At 35.3% G+C, this 20,222-nt stretch overlaps 1 protein-coding gene across 1 annotated transcript in view; it reads left to right on the plus strand.

Annotated features, from left to right (window-relative positions):
• The window catches only part of LOC140137350 (uncharacterized), a 31,218-nt gene extending 12,836 nt beyond the window's left edge, over window positions 1–18,382 (plus strand). The window contains exons 5-13 of the mRNA XM_072158991.1: window positions 2,917–2,920; window positions 3,860–3,980; window positions 4,690–4,858; window positions 6,117–6,235; window positions 6,283–6,384; window positions 6,957–7,063; window positions 7,902–8,038; window positions 9,670–9,737; window positions 10,264–18,382. Coding sequence (XP_072015092.1) covers window positions 2,917–2,920; window positions 3,860–3,980; window positions 4,690–4,858; window positions 6,117–6,235; window positions 6,283–6,384; window positions 6,957–7,063; window positions 7,902–8,038; window positions 9,670–9,737; window positions 10,264–10,404 — 968 coding nt within the window. The 3' untranslated portion in view covers window positions 10,405–18,382. The remainder of the gene's footprint in view (window positions 1–2,916; window positions 2,921–3,859; window positions 3,981–4,689; window positions 4,859–6,116; window positions 6,236–6,282; window positions 6,385–6,956; window positions 7,064–7,901; window positions 8,039–9,669; window positions 9,738–10,263) is intronic.
• The last annotated feature ends 1,840 nt before the right edge of the window (window positions 18,383–20,222 follow it).

Below are 20,222 nucleotides of genomic sequence, written 5' to 3' on the forward strand. Positions count from 1 at the left end.
GATTAGGACCTAACTTGGTCACAATCATCATTGACCATGCCTCTACATGTCACATGAAACTCGTGGGGGCAAAGGTCACGCTGGGGTCATAGGGGTCAAAAACGTGATTTCAACTCAAAATGCTTCTTCTCCTACAGATTACGTATGACGGTGACCCCACTTGCACACATGAATTATTATTACCCAGTGTCTATGGGGTCCTCACAGATTTGGGGTCAAAGGTCATTAAGGGGTCACTTCCGGTATAAAACGAAAAACCTTCAAAATTTTTTATTTGCTAAGAAAAACATAGGACAGTAACGGTATGTTCACACATAAATTGTAATTACCCTGTGTATATGTGGTATTTTTGTATTTAGGGTCAAAGGTCATTAAGGTAGAAACATCGGCTACGGTGTCATGCACAGATTTGGTTTAAAATGATACAGGATGTGTAGTTGTGTGAGAGAAACGTGCCTGCCAAATTTGAAAATTGGTAAAAGTTTGAAAATGGATACTATGTTTAAATATTATTTTTTCTCCTTTCTATCCCATTTATAGAACTGCTTTTTGGATCATTTTATTACAAAAATGTTACCAAATAATATAAGTGACTTTTTTCCAATATATTGGTAGTAATATAGGGGATATTTGAAGGTAATGTTAGTACTTGCTCAAATTTTCTTGATTTGATCTAGAAACACTGAATGACCCAATTTCATAATTATTGTCTGAGCTAACCATACGGCCAATTTTAACAAACAAGGTGTCATATGAAAGGTTGTTAAATTTAGAAACTTTTCGCCAGCTTTTTTTTAATAAAGTGTTTCTATTTTAAGTTATGGGTGTTTCTAGATTTCCCGAATTTAAAAATAGAAAATATGATTTTTCTCAAAAAATAAACACTTTATCAAAAAAATCTGGCGAGAGAATTTAGATATTAGGCTTATTAACCACCCCACAAACTATGGAAACAATATCACATTCCCTCTAGGCTAGCAATAATTATTTGTAGAAAAAATTAGGGAATTTTCAAAAAATAAAGAAAAACATAAGAATTGTTTAAATTTTCATGAAACATTAAAAATCAGTGGAGTAAAGACTTATCTTAAATTGGTTATATATTTGAAATGGATACATAATTCTGATTTGAAATTGTGGCTATTTTCCTGCATGGGCCTATTATCCGATGCTCCTACCTTAAGGGGCCACTTCCGGTACAAAACGAAATACCTTTAAAATGCTTCTTCTCCCACAAATTACGTAGGACAGTAACACCACTTGCATACATGCATTGTTATTATCCAGTGTCTATGGGGTCCTCACAGATTTGGGGTCAAAGGTCATTAAGGGGTCACTTCCGTATAAAACGAAAAACCGTCAAAAAATTTTATTTGCTAAGAAAAACATAGGACAGTAATCTAGTAGTATGTTCACACATGAATTGTGGATACCCAATTCATATGTGGTATTTTTTATTTGGGGTCAAACGTCATTAAGGGGTCACTTCCGGTATAAGACGAAAAACCGTCAAAAATTTTTATTTGCTAAGAAAACATAGGACAGTATCGTGAGTATGTTCACACATGAATTGTGGGTACTCAATTCATATGTGGTATTTTTTATTTGGGGTCAAATGTCATTAAGGGGTCACTTCCGGTCTGAGACGAAAAACCTTCAAAATGCCCCTTCTGCCACAAGTAACATAGCAAAGTGGTGCCACATGCACCCATGCATTGACATTAGCCTATGTCTATGGCCGTTTTCATATATTTTGGGGTCATAAGGTCATTAGGGGTAACAACACGGCTGTGTTCGTGTGTTAGACCACAGCTTAGTCTAGTATATACTTTTGACATACAATTCAGAAATAATGATGTTCTAAAAGGTCCATGTTCGCTCCCATTACACTGCCCTTAAGTTGATATGTAGCTTGTTTGTTTGGTAAGATATTATGAACAAATACAATAGCAATGTCATGTGATGAGATGGTGTTGTGTTCATAGTCCATGAGATAATGTAACAGAAATATGCGATGTTTATAGACCACTTGACATATGATGTCATTGCCCGGCAGTATGCGCATGAATTATGGCAATATCCATTATTCTTTGCCTTGCTGTGCGCCTATGCATTGTAGTATAAACAGGGCACATGCATTTCATCACATTTCATCTATAGTACAAAAAGCCTTTGAACAGTGTAGCGGTTTGTTCAAACATATCAATAGACCAGTCCCTCGCCTTTGTTGATAAACAATGTCAAGTGGTCTATACAAGGTATCTGACAAATGTTGATCAGTTGAATATCATGACTATTTTGATATTCAACCTATTAAATTAGTGCCCTCCCATAATAAGTGCCACTCACTTGATAATTGTCTTACATAATTTGTCCAAGTGCCAACTGTCTAAGTGCTCCCCAGTGGCGTAGCCAGCACTTTTTCAGAGGGGTGCAGCTGTCCCCCCTTTGCCCCCCCCTTACTTAAGAGTTCTTTGTTAAGACCAAAGGAAGAACTTTTTCTGCTGACAGTTTTGCCACCAAGTACAATGTACTTGTGGCTTTTTCAAGAGTAGGGGGGGGGGGGGCACCTGCCCTCCTTTGCTCCCCCCTTACTTAAGAGTTCTTTGTTAAGACCAAAGGAAGAACTTTTTCTGCTGACAGTTTTGCCACCAAGTACTTGTTGATTTTAATGATCCATCAGCTTTGACAAATGTTTGGTTTCACCAAAAGTGAAAACTCTGTTCTCTGTTGTATTTTGTGTACTTTGAAAGCCGTTTATAGTTTTAAAAAATATAAAAGCACCAACCCGCAAGAAAAATGAACGTGTCCGAAAGCAATGCGAGTAGAACGTGGGGTGCGGACCCATTCGTATACACAATCAATGCGTGATTTGCATTTTTCTAACTCTTGCTTTTATTGGTTCTCGCTATCTAGGAGTGTATGAATTGTAGTTTGGGACACCTTGTAACAGGCTAAAACTGTATGACTAGTCAGTTGAATAAGATTCTAAAAGGTAGCTGGGTATGAACATTGTTTATGACTGACTCTTGACCAATACCAATACCTTGTGCCGTTAGTTAATGGGTACATGTATGAACAGGTTGTTACATGTAGTACCACCAAAAACCATGTTTTGTTCGTAACACCTGAACAAAACATTTTCAGGCATATTATGAGAATAATATGAGCTTTACTTATATAACATGATAATAATATAATGTAATAACACTTATTAAAACACACGGCAAGTGGTGATCAATTTCTTGTGCAGTGCCATTTGCTTAATTGCTAACTCCTGTCACCCCAAGGCATCAAGGCATGTCATATACATATAAATGTGATTGACTAAAGTAGGGATGAAATATTATTAAACATAATTAAACAGGCAAATTGGAATGTCCAGGCAATCAGTGTGTTACGTGACATTACATCAAGCATGAATAGTACAGAATAAAGGAGCTTCATTGTGAAATTACAAGGTATGGATGTAGCAGTGTAAGTGAATGACTTGGAAAATATTCTTGTCTACTCTTCACCATGTACCAGTCAGTAAGGTGGGAAATACATGTATGTTAGAGTTACTGTTTTTGCTTGAGTTTGAATATTACAGTCTGTTCTTTGTAATTGGGATATATCCATGGTTCAATATAATGCTGCGCATCAAATTTAAAAAAAAGATTTGCCCTAAAGATTGGTATTCATAAAATATTTGTGCCGAACCCAGTGCATACATGGGCTTGTGTGTGTTTGGTTTGATTTGAATTGATTTACTTCAATAGTTGGTCTTGTATACATTACTAATATTTCTTGTTTTTTGTGTTTTGTTTTTCCCCATCACTGATTGTTATGTTTTATATTTCATTACTTTTCCTTGCAGAAGTGATTTAGATGGTCATCCAGTGAATCGTATTCGGAAGTCTTCTGGTAATAAACCTATCCGGTTAGCAGTGAAGGTTATTTGGCTTTCTGGAAGGAGTGGAGTTAGTGATGATAACAAAGTAAGTTGTATTGCTGGTTTAGATCTAGAGTACTATTGATCAGCTCGTAATCAGTGGATTAATAACAATATATATACGAAAGGTACCGTTTGTAAGTAAGTTTAATGCATTGGAACTTACGACTCCTCGCAACTTGCGAACGATTTTGAGACTTACAAAGCTTCGTAAAGTTTAGTGAATGGACCCCTGATTGTCTAATTTAATCACACCATCACTGGTCATAAAGTATCAACACCTCATTCGCTTAACAAGCCATGTAGCATCATGTGATCCAGGCATAGCCTAGTTCTATTTATGTGATAAACAAGGCATGCATGTTGGCAAGTAGGGACGAGTGCAAAAGGACCTTACTGAGAAATATAGTGTGTAAAACAAAGTGCAGTTTGCAAAGTGATTTTGCCAACCAATTGTGACCTCAATGTCAAATTTGTTTTCATGCGTCATATAATTGGCAGAGAATATGCATAAGTATATTTTTGCAAAACCATCATTCCATCATATAGAGGTGGAAGTTCATTAGCCAATGTAAGTCATGGAAAGTTGATGTTGCAATGGGGAGAAAAGAGACCAAAGGAATATTTCTTTCAACATCAGAACACTCAAGCTATTGTAATTGTAATCAATTTTGCATTACAGTGAATCATAGCTTTGAGAAAAAATATAATATGAGCAATTATTTTCTTATCTGTTGCTATTTTGCCAATTGCAGACGGTATCCTACAGCCATTTCCTTGTTCCTACACGTGAGCTGAGCATCTACCGCCGTCAGTTCCGTCTGGAGATCCTGGGTATTCAGTCCCCACATTCCCCGGCTGTACGCAAGATACAGGGTCATCCGATGGTCAATATTGCTGCAGCAGCTATACAGTTAGATAGAGGTAAATATTGAGGGTTCAGTGCAAGAAGTAGGTCCTTTCTGCAATAGCTGCCTTATAGACATTTGATAATCATCAGTCGGCTTTTGTCGGGTTATTTGTGGGCTCCACGTTCCTCAGTAATGCTTACTGTAGAATAGAAATTGGGTTGAGCAGCTTTGCTCTTATTCTGGAGTTCCCTTTTGAATTTGCGATTGGGATTCATGATTCCTCAGTTGGTTTACTGTCGAACAAAATTGGGTTGAGTATTTTTACTTTTATCTTGGAATCCCATCCTTTTGATTTTTCCCTTTTTGAACTTGCTTGATCTGGGATTCATGATTCCTCAGTTGGTTTACTGTCGAACAGAAATTGGGTTGAGTATATTTACTTTTATCTTGGAATCCCATCCTTTCTGATTTCATTCCAGGGTTGTGTACAAACCCTTTGCTTGTAATGATATAATGGCTGAAATCTTTGTTTATGAAAATAAAATTATTGCCTATCCTGATGGCCGATAATATCTGCATTCTATATAGGACACATTGAATATTATGACACCTGGCAGCTTTTTCAGATTGGGTCTTCTTGCATTACATCTTGATATGACAGGTTCAAAAGGGCCAGGGGCATAGCTGGGAGTAGGAGTAGCAAGGAGATGGCGTCTTTGAGGAAAAAATCCAAGTAAATGTGTAAAGAAAAAAGTAAATATTCCTGCAAACAAGGGTAAAGGCTTGCGCATCATACACTGGAACATAGACACATTCAAACATTACAAACTAGTGCATGAGATCAAATTAATGATGCTTAATCGTTATTCTTAATATATCAATATACAGGGGAAAGAAGAATTGCGCATCGCACACTAGCACAATTAAACATGAAATTTCAAATGGAAACATAATATGCATGGGCAGATATTAACCAGAGAAAAAACCTCTGGCCATACCTGCCTGTGCATGGACTTGAACCCCAGACCTCTGGCTTGCAGGGCAAGCACTCTAACCATTGAGCATTTGAGTTATATTCCTGGTAAATATTAAATAAGCTGTTTCTGAGTCAAGTGTGCACACTAAATCAGGAAAACTTTTCACAAAATTAGGCTTCCTTGAGCATTAATGTTGATTTGTGTTTGACAATTCAGAGTAAGGTAATACATTTCAGAGATGAACATCTGTTGAAACACACTTCACATTTTTCCCTGTTTAAAAAAAATGTAATCACTTCAAATCATTTAGAGCAAAGTTAAAGTTACAAATATTGTTTTATCTCTTATTTCCAGGGGATATGGAAAATGCAGAGTACATATCCAATCTTCCTGTGTATGACCCCAATGAGTTGGATGACCCCGAGTTGAGTGCAGGCAAACACCGTAAACTACTCACCTTCTCATCGTACATGGTAAGTACACGTAGCAATGTAACACTCTTTGCCTGTAATGGACAGAGTATATCAGTGTACACCTCTGTGTGTATGACCCCAATGAGTTGGATGACCCCGAGTTGAGTGCAGGCAAACACCGTAAACTACTCACCTTCTCATCGTACATGGTAAGTCAGTACACGTAGCAATGTCATCTAAATCTCTCTCACACAGATGAGGTAGAACCAAAGAGTACCGACTCTGTCATGTTTGTGTGTCACTGATGGATGGCAAAATAGTACACCTCTGGATTGTCTTGCTATGCGCCTGGCAAACCGTTATGCTGCCCGTAATGTGTTGTGCCAAAAACATGCGCTAAATGCTGCATGTACAAGTTTTTGTTAATGCTCAAGATTCCAAATGTTATTCCATTTTGGGGATTAGCCCAGAGGTACAATATTTGCCCTCCTCCATTAGTGACCAACTGCTGCAGTGGTCTATTAGGCATGTGAATTTTTAGGTTTTAACCTGAATTCAGGTTTTTGTTGTTACCAAAACTTACACATTTTTATTTATTTTCACGCCATTTCGGGTGTTTTAGGGCAATTTCACATGCTTCAGGTTTTTCTATCAGTTTCAGGTTTTCCATGAAAGTTAATTCCTGGGTCTATTCTATTTTGATTTGGATATGAACAAAATGGTTTTGATATATGTTTGAGCTAGCAATTTAAACATGTGTTGGTATTGTTTCTTGATTTAGGTCTCTATTGTAGATTATACCAAACCCTCTGAACTGAAGAAGGACATCAACCAGAAATTCAAAGAGAAGTATCCTCACATTGATATGACATTGACCAAATTAAGAAGGTAGGTCATTGATTGATTGATTGATTGATTGATATTATATCTCAAGTACAATTAAATTTCTATTTCATCTTCACATGAATTCCAGTTACATCATGTTTAGTAAAAAAATGTCAGATCTGCTTATCACATAAATAAATATTTTATCAACCAATCAACCAGTATGCATTGGAGTATTATAGATATGATTCCAAATCTATTTATGTACAAAATCTCTGTGGGCATCAGTTTGCGGATTCCAGATAGTGAATTTGGATCCTTGTGAAAAAGTTAATAGTAGTTAATCAAGATGACAGGTTGAGCAAGGTTCAGAGACTCCACCACAATCCTTTGACAGAGGGGAATAAAGTATATGTCCGTCTAGATTAGTGTGGTCTGAAGTCTCTGGTCTCAGGACCACACTTAAAGTGTGTTTATCATCATTCCGTTGTCAAGGTAATCCTTCCACAGTACTTTGTAGGCATTACGCAGTCGAACGCTAAATGAAGACCTGACACTCTTCACTTACGAAAATCAAACCTTGCACGTAAGCGTATGATTGACAAGGCTTAAGCTACATTAACAAGTGCCACAGTCATTGCATTGGTGGTCCATGTGGATAAGGCTGCAGGATGGGAAAATTCACATGATTCAATAAAGTCTACTCAGTAATATTAAGAATTTGAAATGATTTGGCAACTTGGCTAAAACTAAAAGAGAGAGCTTCTCCAAAACATATCATGAGAGTTCTCCTGAGGAAGTATTTCTCAATTTTGGTTGAGAAATACAAATTTATATTTAAATATGCAAAAGACCAAAAATGCGCCTGTTACTAAATTTGTTTTGTTTTCTTAAATTTCAGCATCAAGCGAGACATGAGGAAGATCATCTTTGATGAGTGTTCATTGGATGCCTTGACTCTAGCGCAAGCCTATGCACTCTTTGAGAAGCTAGTGCTGCTAGGCAAGATCAATAAACCAAATAGAAAACTGGTTGCAGGTGAGCAGAAAGGCATACCATAAAAACTTGATAGTTAGCATATGTGCTTACTATCGAGCTTTTAAAACATGCAAACATGAAGAGCCCCATCCACAAGTGTAAACGGTTTTGAGCAAATCATCGATATACATAGTTATATACGAACAAGTACACCTGCAAATATGTGTCTCAACCCAATTAGCTCAGTCAGTCGGTAAAGCGCCAGACTATGGTACAATTTCATGTTTTCAAAAGTACTTGATAGTAAGCACATATGCTAACTATCAAGTTTTTACGGTGTGTGCATGCACCAAAGAGATTAGTGTAGCCCTGGCATAACACTGCATATACCATATTGGATTGTTATGATGGGGACTAAAATGAGCAAAGTGGAAAAGCCCAAAACTGAATTGGCATCTTTGAGCTTGAGCATTACAATGATTTGCATATGTAGTGCATAGCATGCATTATCTGTACAATGCATGTACTTTGAACCAAAGTGTGCTGGCTGGAAGTACTCTTATTTTGACTCCATGAGTGACACACAAATATGGTGGGGTCTGGATTCTTGAAGTCTTTGGCATGCGTATACTCATATATATACTGAAAAAGTGGTAATTTTCATTTCATGCTTTGTTGATAGTTTGTAAATTTAGACCTAGACATAGAAGAACAAATGGACAGGTTTTCATTTTTGTGGTAGTTGGATTGAACATGAAAACCACAAAAATCAATGTTCTGCCAAAAAAACCCACTTTTACAGTATATTTACTGCCAAATAAGGACCTTCAAACACAGGCCAGAAATTTACTTTCCAAATAAGTACATGTACAAAGTCTGGAGGTTATTGTTGACTTCTTGACTTTGTACAAGCCCCTTTCATTATGCTCAAACAGACATCATCACATTTCAAAGCACCTGAGCTGAGTAGCTTACTGATTTAGCAATATAAGTTCTATGAGGTGTTTACTAAGTGGAACATGGAAATCTTTATCAAGGTAATCAATTAACATCTTTACCTCTCATGTACTATATTCCATTTGATTATTTAAGAAATAAAGGGTAATGCATGATCCTTTACACGAAAATAATGTGTCCCGAGGCAGTAAAAACGTAAATAATGGGTGAGGCGCAGCCGAACCCATTATTTAAACGCTTTTACTGCCGAGGACACATTATTTGCGTGTAAAGGATAATGCTGCACCCTTTATTTCTATTCTATTACCACAAAATAGTGTGATTTAAAGAGAACATATCAAATTTTTTGCCCAAATATTTCAAGTTGTTTACCTCAAGGTGGAGCGCATACGCGTAGCCAAAGCGTATGCACAATTTTACACATTCCAATAACACAACCTAACATTCCATTCTCCCCTACAAGCAGGTATGCACGTACAATAACACACCCCTGACATTCCATTCTGTCACGTCTGTCTGTCACGTGACGCGTTTCAACAAATCACAGTGCGCGATTTTGAATAATGGGTCGTGGGGGTAATAGAATTTGATATAAAGGATCACAAGCTCAGGCCACAAAGTGCACCAGATAAGTAATGCAGAGGCTAATGTTGTGGATAAGTAATTTAACAATAGATTTCTTGAACTTGCGTTTCACTTACTATGACATCAATTTGTATATGTATCTGTTGCAGGTGCATGCTTGATATTGGCTGCCAAACTGAATGATGTCAAAGGACAGGATCTGGAGAACCTATTTAAAGTAAGGAAAAGAATAAGTGACCCATTAGGCGACAAAAAAAAAAAGCCTGTTCTACGGGCTGGACCAATCCAGAATTTGCGTTTTGGAGAATTTTTTTTTAATTTTGCTAAAATTAGCCATTTTGGGGCCAGAATTAAAACATTTTAATTACAGTTGGGAAACAGGTCCAAAATTTAACAATTTTGGCTGAAAATTTTCAGAAAAGTATATTTGCAGAAAATCTGGTGAAATTTTTGGTAATTATAGCCTCCAGAGAGAGAAGGCGGTTAAAGGCAAAAGATTAAGGGATATTAATAATTTGCATGTTGTAACAAGAAATTTAATTTTCATGTTGTTTGTGTCAAAACATTGAATTTTTAAAGGACTAGTAACTGATGTAAAAAACTTTGTTGAATATTTTTGACATTAAGACTGATTTCCCTTGATCATGTCACAATTTACTTTGAGATCAGAAATTGTCATGAATTCACATCTAAAAAACCCCCCAAAAATAGCTGTCATGTGTAAAACTAAATTTATGTTGCAGGAACTTGAAGATACATTCCGTGAGAGTCGGAAGGACATGTTTGGGCTGGAATTTCCCATCCTGGTAGCCCTTGAATTCTCTCTCCATCTGCCGGAGCATGAAGTGTTGCCCCACTATCGCCGCATCATCCACATGTCATGACACAAGCTAACCTTCCCTTATTGATGGGAGGAAAGGTACAGAGGAGGTTACAACTCATATGTAAAAAACAAAATGTGTACTACTACTACAACTTCTACATCTACTTCTACTTGGACTAATAGCACTACTGCCATGGATTATAGGTATGAAGTATCTCTATTTTCTCTACTTTTGAAGTCTGAAATGCTGTAATATGTTTTTGTGTGATACCCCAAATAGTAATTCTGCACAGTTGAATTTGAAGTTACTTATAAATACTGCAAGGGAATTTGCTGGATTAGTTTTTATTTGAACTCAACAGGTCTTGTAACTCGTCATGGACAGAGTTGATGCATTTGATTGTATTGTTTAATTTCAATTCACTCGCTGCTTTTGAGTGTTTAATAAGTGATATTGATAGTTCAGAACAGGGTGCATTGTGTGTAATTACCGAGGTAGGAGAAAAAGATTTTCGCTCACACTATAGTGTTCAATGGCAGTGAACTTGACACTTTGTATAAAATGCTTGTGTCTTGCACATTGTTTGGTCTCAAGGTCTCCATTGCACTTGCATAATTATACAAAGCTTGATTATAACTGCCAATGGTGAAAATTGGTAAGTACAATCACCAGGGACTGCCTTTTGAGGAGAGCGAGAGCAATTGCTCCTTGAAGGCTCCAGAAGAGCTATTTAATGCTCTCCAGCAAACTCCAAAAGACAATCCTTGAATTATTGGAATTCCCAGTTCAATACACAGTCTGTCAATGGAGGATATCCTACAAATATTATCCTTCCATTAGTGTGATAGACCTTTCAAAATATCGCCCACAATGCACTTCGTTGTGAATTTCATCGCTTATTATATTACCATATTTGTATGTGGGTGAAATATTTGATGAATACTATTGTTGTGGAGTGTTATTTTATATCAAATAACAAAACTCAAGTTCAAAGATCACAAGTGAAAAATTTATGCTGTATGGAGGTCCAAATTCATTATTTTGAGTTCAAAGTTGAGTTGGTTACAATGTATATTTGTATATGCACAGGTGGCATTTTGTTTTAGGCATTGATGACCAAATGCAGTAATTATGTACTCTGTATATAGCCAGATAATAGCAAAATGTTTATGTTATTTCCAATGAGTATATCAAAGATAACCTTTTATTGTACTCAAGGTTTGACCAAATTAATGGAGTCAAAATTGTATACCCATCATTCTCAAAGATTGTAACGATGTTGTTTCTCCCTTTATTTATTAAGTTTGTTTGCCAATATGTCTCTTTAAAAACTAAAAGGACAAAATGTACTAAAGTATGTCCAGTAAAAGTTAGAACATGACCTCTTCTAGTCATTAACATTTGTTATCTCATACACCCTGTCCAAAGTCACGTTCCATCTTTCTCTAAATGACCTCTAACAACTATATACACCATGTATGTTCTGCCATAAGTTGGTAACATGACCTTTACCCCATTTGTGTAAGGTCCATGCATTTTGGTGAAGGTCACGTTCAACCTTGTACTGGACAAACTGTAGTCATTTAAAATATAAAACCTTAATACTTGCCAAATAAAATATAGAAAACAATTATTGTGAGTTTCCAGCTGATACTGCTCAATTGAGGTCTCAGCTATTCACTCTTCTCCAAATAGAAAACAGTCCATAGCTACAAATGTATTACTGTTGTTGTTACTACAAAATACTGTCACATATTGATTGGCTTGTACATATATGCCACATATGCCCGTCTTCCTGTTTTGAATAGAGCAAGTCATTCTTTGTATTCATTTGTGGACATGAAATGATGTGATCTAGTCCTTTAAATGGGCTATTCCAGTTGAGATCCATACACCCCCACATGGAAGACATGTTCTTAATCTCCCACACAGGGGGTGTAGATTTCAAACGGAGTCACCCATTCTGGTTACCCCATTTGAAATTTTTACTCCCTGTGTGGAAGATTAAGAGCATGTCTTCTATAGGTTGTGTATGGATTTAAACTGCAATATCCCAATGTCAGTTTGTCTTGCTGTAAAAACTAATTTTAGGATAAATGTGTGTTATTATAATCCCACCAGGCTGTGTAACAATTACAAACATGTATTATTTGAATTTTCATTGATAAAACAAGAAATGTTGAAGGTACTGTGTAACTTGAGCTGGGGTGGATTTTACTAACATTTACAATGCATTGTAAGTCCTGACTTGTGGTAAGTGTAAACCTGAACCATACAATCCCTATATCAGGGGTGTGAAATCTCCGCTACAGAGCGGAAATCCGCTTTTTTCATTTTTCTGAACGATTTCAATTTCCGCTTTTCAAAAATCAAAAGTGTGTCTGTGTACTTCTGATAGCATTACATGTGTGTCGCAATAAAAACGACTGGGAAATGAGATTAACGATGCTTGAAAGGTCATGAAACGCAGGTCATAACATCATCGCGATATTCTTTGATTCCTCGTTCTTACTCATTGTGTAATATGTTTGTTTGGGAACTGCGCCCATCGGAATGAGTTAAAATGGCGTCGTGGTACCTGTGGGGAAATACAAAATACGTGATTTTTCGTAAGCGATCTTCAATCCGAACCATCCATCGGAAGTTTCACATTTGATTTCATAAAAATCATATGGAATTAAGAGAAGATACATCATGGCTACCATAAAATGTAATTTTGTCGAAAGCGACACTCACATTTAGGCCATGAAATGGAAGCTTATAATCTTCAATTTATTGCTGGTGAAATATGCGGAATAGCATTGAATTTGTACTGTAGTTTGGTAGGTAAATTTTCCGATTTTTTTCGAAACCCACTGGTTGGTAAATTTTCCGCTTTTTTTTTTAAAGCCATTTCACACCCCTGCTATATGGAAGAGTTATAATTCAGGACTTATGATGTGTCACACATGTTAGTGAAATCTACCCCTTATTCTGAAATATATGATGTGTTCTGTCAAGTGTGTCACAACAGGGTGTGGAATTCTAATGGGTCAGAGAACAAAACATGACGTAGCCAGCTGACAGCTGTGTGAAACAATTTGAAAACAAAGCACCATTTTTAGCCTTTATTATGTGGAAAAGATAATATTGCAGGATAAGTCAGTTTTTCAGCTCATAGGGTCACAGGATATAAATTGTAAGATTCTATTGAGCATCCAGAATTTTTCTGGTGAATCATTAGCTGGTTAATTGCAGTGGATTTGAAATTTTGATTGAAATGCTTTTCTGAAAATACCAGATCATGCTAACCTCCCATCACGCTACTATGAGATTGCTGACTACAGGTGACATGACATGCAGGAGTGCATAAATAGCAATTTCCAATTTTGCATTGCATGTACATTGTGGTGGAACTGTGTGTGTTGCTATTGACATAAGCCAGAAAGTTTCTCAGGCATTATCATTTAGAAGAATACATTCTGGCAAAACTCTCTCCACAGTAGCCAGCTAATGGGGGACAAGGTCGGTTTCTTTTGATCAAAATTAATCTGTTAGCGGTATATTCTGGAAAATATGTCTCAATATAGTGAATGTATTGACTGTTTTTGGTTTTCAATACATACTTGTGTCTGATAGACTAGGCAGAATATGTCACATGTCACATACAGAATGATAGTGTTGCATGTATTGTAAAGATAGTGTTATTATTTCATGGGAATACCTATGTGGTGTGATCAAGCAAAATCAGTCTGAAGTCGGTCATATTCAATTTTCAGTTTTTTTATTGGATTGTAGCAAGCATTTGCAAAGCTACATTTTGCAGAAAACCCCATTGCAGTTGGACAACCAGTTCAAAAGATATGAGCAGTTAGAGTTTCCAAAACAATAGGAAACAAAATGAAATATAACTTTGTTTGGCTATATCTTAAAAATCAATATTTCTGACTTCCGTCTGATTTTGCTTCATCACATCACCTATGTAAGTATGTAAAAAGGACAATGCTGACTTCAGCAAATGTTGTCATTGTTAATATGTAAAAATATATACCAAAAGCCTGCCAAACTTTTTTGATACTGTAAATATATGTATGAAAATCTTGCAGATAGCAACACCATATGTCTACAATGTATACACATATGGCTATATTGATGTTTATTTTGTATCAATTACAAATTGTTACTTTCCAAATATTGTGTCACCATTTAAATATTGAAGAAAATCTGCTTTTTATGATTATAAAATTTGTTTTGTGATGATAGTTTATATTTAAATTTGGTACATGAAATGAATAGATACATGTAGTACATATTATTTTTTGTTTAATGTTAATGGGATAATCTAACAGTTGAAATAATACATATAATTTAATAGGTTAATTGATGAAAGTCCTTCATACCTCTGCTTTAAATGGTAGGCTTAGGGTAGATAGGTAGTGTGAGACTAAAGTTGCTAGAGAATCATATATAGCAAAAAGTAACTTTTGTAGTTACAAGACCTTAACACAGATATGTCTTCACTGACTGCGCACCAGCTACTTTTTAGGCTTTAGGGCAATTCAAATATATTGTAGAGATGCACTTTATATAAATACACACAACATGAAAGCGAAGTGTAGTTATTGGTAAAATTTTCATTGGATCTGCCTGCCAGTTACTCCTTTTTATTCACCGGCTGCTCTGAAATGTAGGGACATCTCTGCCATACAAATAACTTATGAAGTACCAATAAAACCTCCTACAAGTACATAAATAAGTCTTCTAATTGGGCTTTTCCAGTTGAAAACCATGCACTCCCTATAGAAGGCATGTCTGTAATATCTCACACAGGGGGTGTAGATTTCAAATGGAGTCGCCCTTTTAGGTCACCCCATCTAAAATTCAGACTCACTATGTGGAAGATTAAAGACATGCATTCCATGGGCTTTAACTGGAATATCCCATTGTCACAATGGACAGTATTGTAATATTAGAAAATAATAATAAGTATTTAAGTGTTACACAGGGATATATGTGAAATCTTTATTATTAAGTGTTTGGTTAACTCTCTTCACGCGGGTGTCGAATGCAGACGACATGTTTCAAAAAAAATTTAAAAATTCAAAAATTTCAGAAATGCAAATTTTCATGACCATATTTGGAATCAGCATGAAAAAATCATTAAAATGAGTACAAACAAGCCTAGTATTGGTTCAGTAGTTCTTAAGATAGCTCTTGATATTTTGAGAAAATATTTCAAAACTTGAACTTTTTACGTTGAAGCGCATGGCTAGCACGCAGAGCATTAAGGTTCTTGAGATGTGTTGTATTGGTCAATGTGATTTCACCTTCATCATTATAATCTCACTATTATGTATTCAATTAATTAATTTAGCTGAATTTATACTCCCATCACTGAGTGAAGAGCCACTGGATTTTAGCAGTAAGGTAATGCACATTTTGTTGTATTGGGAAAAGTGCGCTACTTCATTGGTCAATTACCATTCACTCATCACTCAGTAATGGAGTATAAATTCAGCTTTGGGCACAAGGGTTTTAAAATTTCCGCCACATTTCAGGTGGGATGACCCAACAGGGACCCAGCTATGGCTGCCATTGAGGTTTAGGAATGTGTGAAATTGGATTCATCTTTAGGCCTTAAATAAAATGTATCTATGTTATGAAAATTACATGCCGCAAAAACAAGGGTTCTTTTGAAATCACCAAATTTTGTAGTGGGAATATATTGTGCTTGACAGTATAACACTTTCATCCATGAGTTGATCAATCAAAGCTGTCTTCCCCAACTGTTGTACAGAGGTCTTATAAATTGTATTAGTATGTATTTACTATGCTGATATTAATTAGAATAAAGTCAGCCATTTTGACATACTAATAATATACACTGTGAAGCTTTTAAACATGTTAGGTATTTAGCCAAATTGTTATTACTATCTACATGTACCTTTTCCGAAAAAAAAAAGTTTCATATTTTGAAACCTATTCTCCAATACATGACAAATCTAAAATAAAATCAACACAGTCTCTTTGATTTACAAATTATCACACTTTGGATTTGTATCTAAACTCATCCTAAACACTTATATCTGTCCTAAATACTATAATACTGTTTAGCTAAGCGATATGTTTAGCTATCAAACATTAACCTGTATATAATCTAAACACAAGCTAAACACCACTGTTTTAAACCATTATAAACCAAAGGGATTGTGTTGATATTTATTTTTAAACTTGTGATGTGTAGGTAAATAGGTTTCAAAATATGAACCTTTTTCTGAAAAGGTACATGTTGATAATAATAATAATTCGATAATAATAACAATTTGATAATAATAACAATTTGGCTAAACGCCTTATGTATTTACAAAGTGTTACAGCTAGGGATTTACAGTATTTCAGTATCTTATACTAGTATTATTAAGGTCCTTAGATGTACAAAGTTACAATCCAGAGAGTCTTCATTTTCATATTATTGGAATTTCATCGGGTACTATATTCAAATTAGTAGATGATATCTTAGGTAATTATGCAGACAGTTAATTATACAGACTGTTGTTTTATTATAAATTAGTAACATTTCATCCCTTTTGTAGAATAAAACTGATTAAAAGGTTAGATTTTTGTACAAAATATTTTGTCTAATTGCACAGACGATCAACAATTATAATATAAGCCAACTTGATCATGAAATCTTATGTCTAGTTCATAATTGTTGCAAGTAATTCCCTCAAGTGTATATTGCTATCCACAGAGGCTGAGTGATAAATAATTTATAGGCAGGTAGTTGAGTGCATGGGGTTAAAATGACAGCAAACACTGAAAGATCTTTAGAAGAAAATCAATTTCACACACGTTTTCTCCCATAGGACACCAAGAATAAGTAAATGTTGAGTCATTTTCTGTGCTATTTTTTGTTCTGTTGTATCATATTGTAAATGATAATGTTTGTATTATAAAGAGGATGGCGCTGTGCCAAATATACATGTACAGATATATTATATACTTATGTCAGTTTATGGGCTTTATCTGCATACCAAAAATGTTTTGTTCAATTTAGTGACCATTTAGTGATTGTTTTGTTGCATTGTGGAAACCTTTTTAGATGTTTTTTTATACCATTCATTATTTTTTTTTGAATGTTACATTATGTTTTATTTGAACATGTTAAAAAGAAATTCTGTAGCAAAATTGATAAAATATTGACAATGTGTCAGTGTTGGTTTTGAAGCAAACAAGTAAAAGAGAATAAAGATTGAGTTTTATGATGTGTAGAACAGTGATTATTGCCACTGCAGTAGTTTGTATCTTAACTGTCTGACCTAATATACTGTGTTACAGAATTATATACTGTGTTACAGAAATAATTGCAATACTAGGGAAACCATCAAGATCCTGGTTATTGCTGTGTTTACTTAGGATGGAATGTGAAGGATTATGGGTAAATGGACTGATTTATTTCCCAAATGATATTTTTCATGACAAAACAGAAAAGAAACAAAAACAATAGTGCATCTGTCTTCTTCGCACTTCTTTGTTAACAAATGTTGAAGTTTAATGCAAACGTACGTGTTCATAGATACAATGTATGAAAGTAATTTAAATTAAACTTAACAAGACAATACTAGATGCATGTCAAAATGATATTGACAGCTTGTCACAAAGTCCATCAGTGGTAATGGTCTCATGTTAAGAATGTGTCATATGTTTTGAAAGTTATGATGTAGTGAAAGATTTATTTTTGTAACATAAGAAGATTTTGGTAAGAATAGTATGAATACTTAGGGGCTGTGCAATAATTATGAGCCCTGGGGAGGGTAAAATTGGGGGTGGCAAGAAAGGAGGGCAATCAATTTTTGACACATATTTATGGGCACCTTTTAAATATAACACTCTAAGAAGACTTTGAAAAACAGAACGGAAACGCTTCAATATGCAAATTTTCTTGCTCACTGTGCACGTGCTTGCAGTATATATCTAGACCATTTAAGGTTTGCAATTTGGATCCCAAAAATTGTCATTTGCAAAGGGTGGGGAACAATGATTTTTTTGGCTGGCCAGGGGGGGGAAGCAATTTTGGCAGGCTGAGAGGGGAATGCTTTTTTTTTGCATGCCATTTACAAATGTTACCCCCTGGGGTTCATAATTATTGCACAGCCCCTTAGATAAACTAAGTCATAAATCTGTTAAGTGTTGTGTTTCTGGGATGCGAAGATGAGGGCATTGCATGAGAATGTGTGATTAAACATGCAGGCTAATTATTGTACAGATGTCATTAAATAAGTGATTAAACATGCTGGTTAATTATAGTACAGATGTAATGGGATGATTCACGATTGGGAATAGACTATTTCATACTGCACACCCTGTGGAAGATTTCACTACTATTTTAATTCCAGTTCTATTCAGCCGTAAATGTTTACCAGTTTCATGTTCAATTCCCGGCCTCCCTGCCCCCACTAAACACAAAAGTTGGTAACCATGTGTGTTACAAAATCTTTCTAAGACCCCCTTGATATGATTTTTCATCAAATTTACCGCCATGTTTCATGCAAAATCGGCAAGGGGAAAAAACTTTTTTTTGTGTGGTTTTTAAGGCACTAGAATTTCAAACACTTTTTCAGTGACACTCAATAGAATTAATTAAAATACCCCTAATTTTATGATTTTGCAGTCCTTGCTACTGGTAACCCTTTTCCATGATATTTGGTAACACACATGGTTACCAACTTTTGTGTTGATTGGGGGTACAATTCCAGTTGAAGATTGTTGGGATTTCTAAAATCCAGGTTATTTTTGCACAATTTGGCCCAAATGAGAAATGTTTTGTTTGGAATTCCAAAATATTCTGCACCTTTTGCATTTTTTATGGATGAGAATGGTTGGTATTCCAAGTCTTCCTCAGTGGGTGTATGGATTTCAAAATTACCCAATGGAACAGTGTTCAAATTGGATTCACTATTGACTGAATAATATGAACATGACTATTCATCATTAAGATGTATTGAATTCTTGAAAGAAATGTGTATTTTTGTGGAAGTTCTCTGAATGTTGAAAATATTTCCCATAGTGCATTGGGCTATTCCATTTGATATCTGTCATCCTGTGGAAGATTTAAGAAAAATCTTCCACAGAGGGGGTATGTTTTTCAAATGGAGTTGGCTAGGGTTAATTATTTTGAAACCTAGATCTTCCACAACAGGGTTGTGTATTTCAAATGAAAGTTACCCAATTGTCTATGCTATTTGAAACCCATACTCCCTCTGTGGATGATGTAAGCTAAATCTGCCACAGAGGGAGTGTATATTTCAAATGGAATAGCCCATTTATTCTCTGTTTTTGCGACTTTACAGTTAAAATGTGGTTCTTGATTAAGTTAATGTTGAGATGTAAAATGCTATATATCCATATTTCTTGATTTGAGATATATAGGCAAATACAACTTGCCAAATATAAAGAACATTATAGGGAAATAATGTGCTGTTTTTGATTATACTTTCAAAAATAAACATTTGGATTTTTTAAAGTAGGGTGTCAATTTTAAGCTAGCGTTACAAGCAGATGTTGGTAGCCTTAATGCAAAATTTTTTTAAATGGTGTCTATCAAGTTCTGCATTGAAACTCTTCAGATGTAGTCATTTCTTGTTTATGCATTTCTCAAAGGATTTATCAGTTTTGTACTTCCCAATCTAAAGATAAAGTAGAAAATGTTCTATTTCCAAATATTTTGACCTTCAGTGCTGCAGGTTTGTGCTTGAAGTCAACAACTGATGTGATTATTATGAATGAACTCAAGTTTCAATATTGTAATCATTAGTTTCGACAAATGTAACATAAGGTTTGGACAGTGCCCAAGTTAATGTTGTGTATTGATATAATGTGTAATTCAGGTTGGGTGTACT

This window comes from Amphiura filiformis, chromosome 17 (assembly GCF_039555335.1).
Source record: "Amphiura filiformis chromosome 17, Afil_fr2py, whole genome shotgun sequence".
Taxonomy (NCBI): Eukaryota; Metazoa; Echinodermata; class Ophiuroidea; order Amphilepidida; family Amphiuridae; genus Amphiura; species Amphiura filiformis.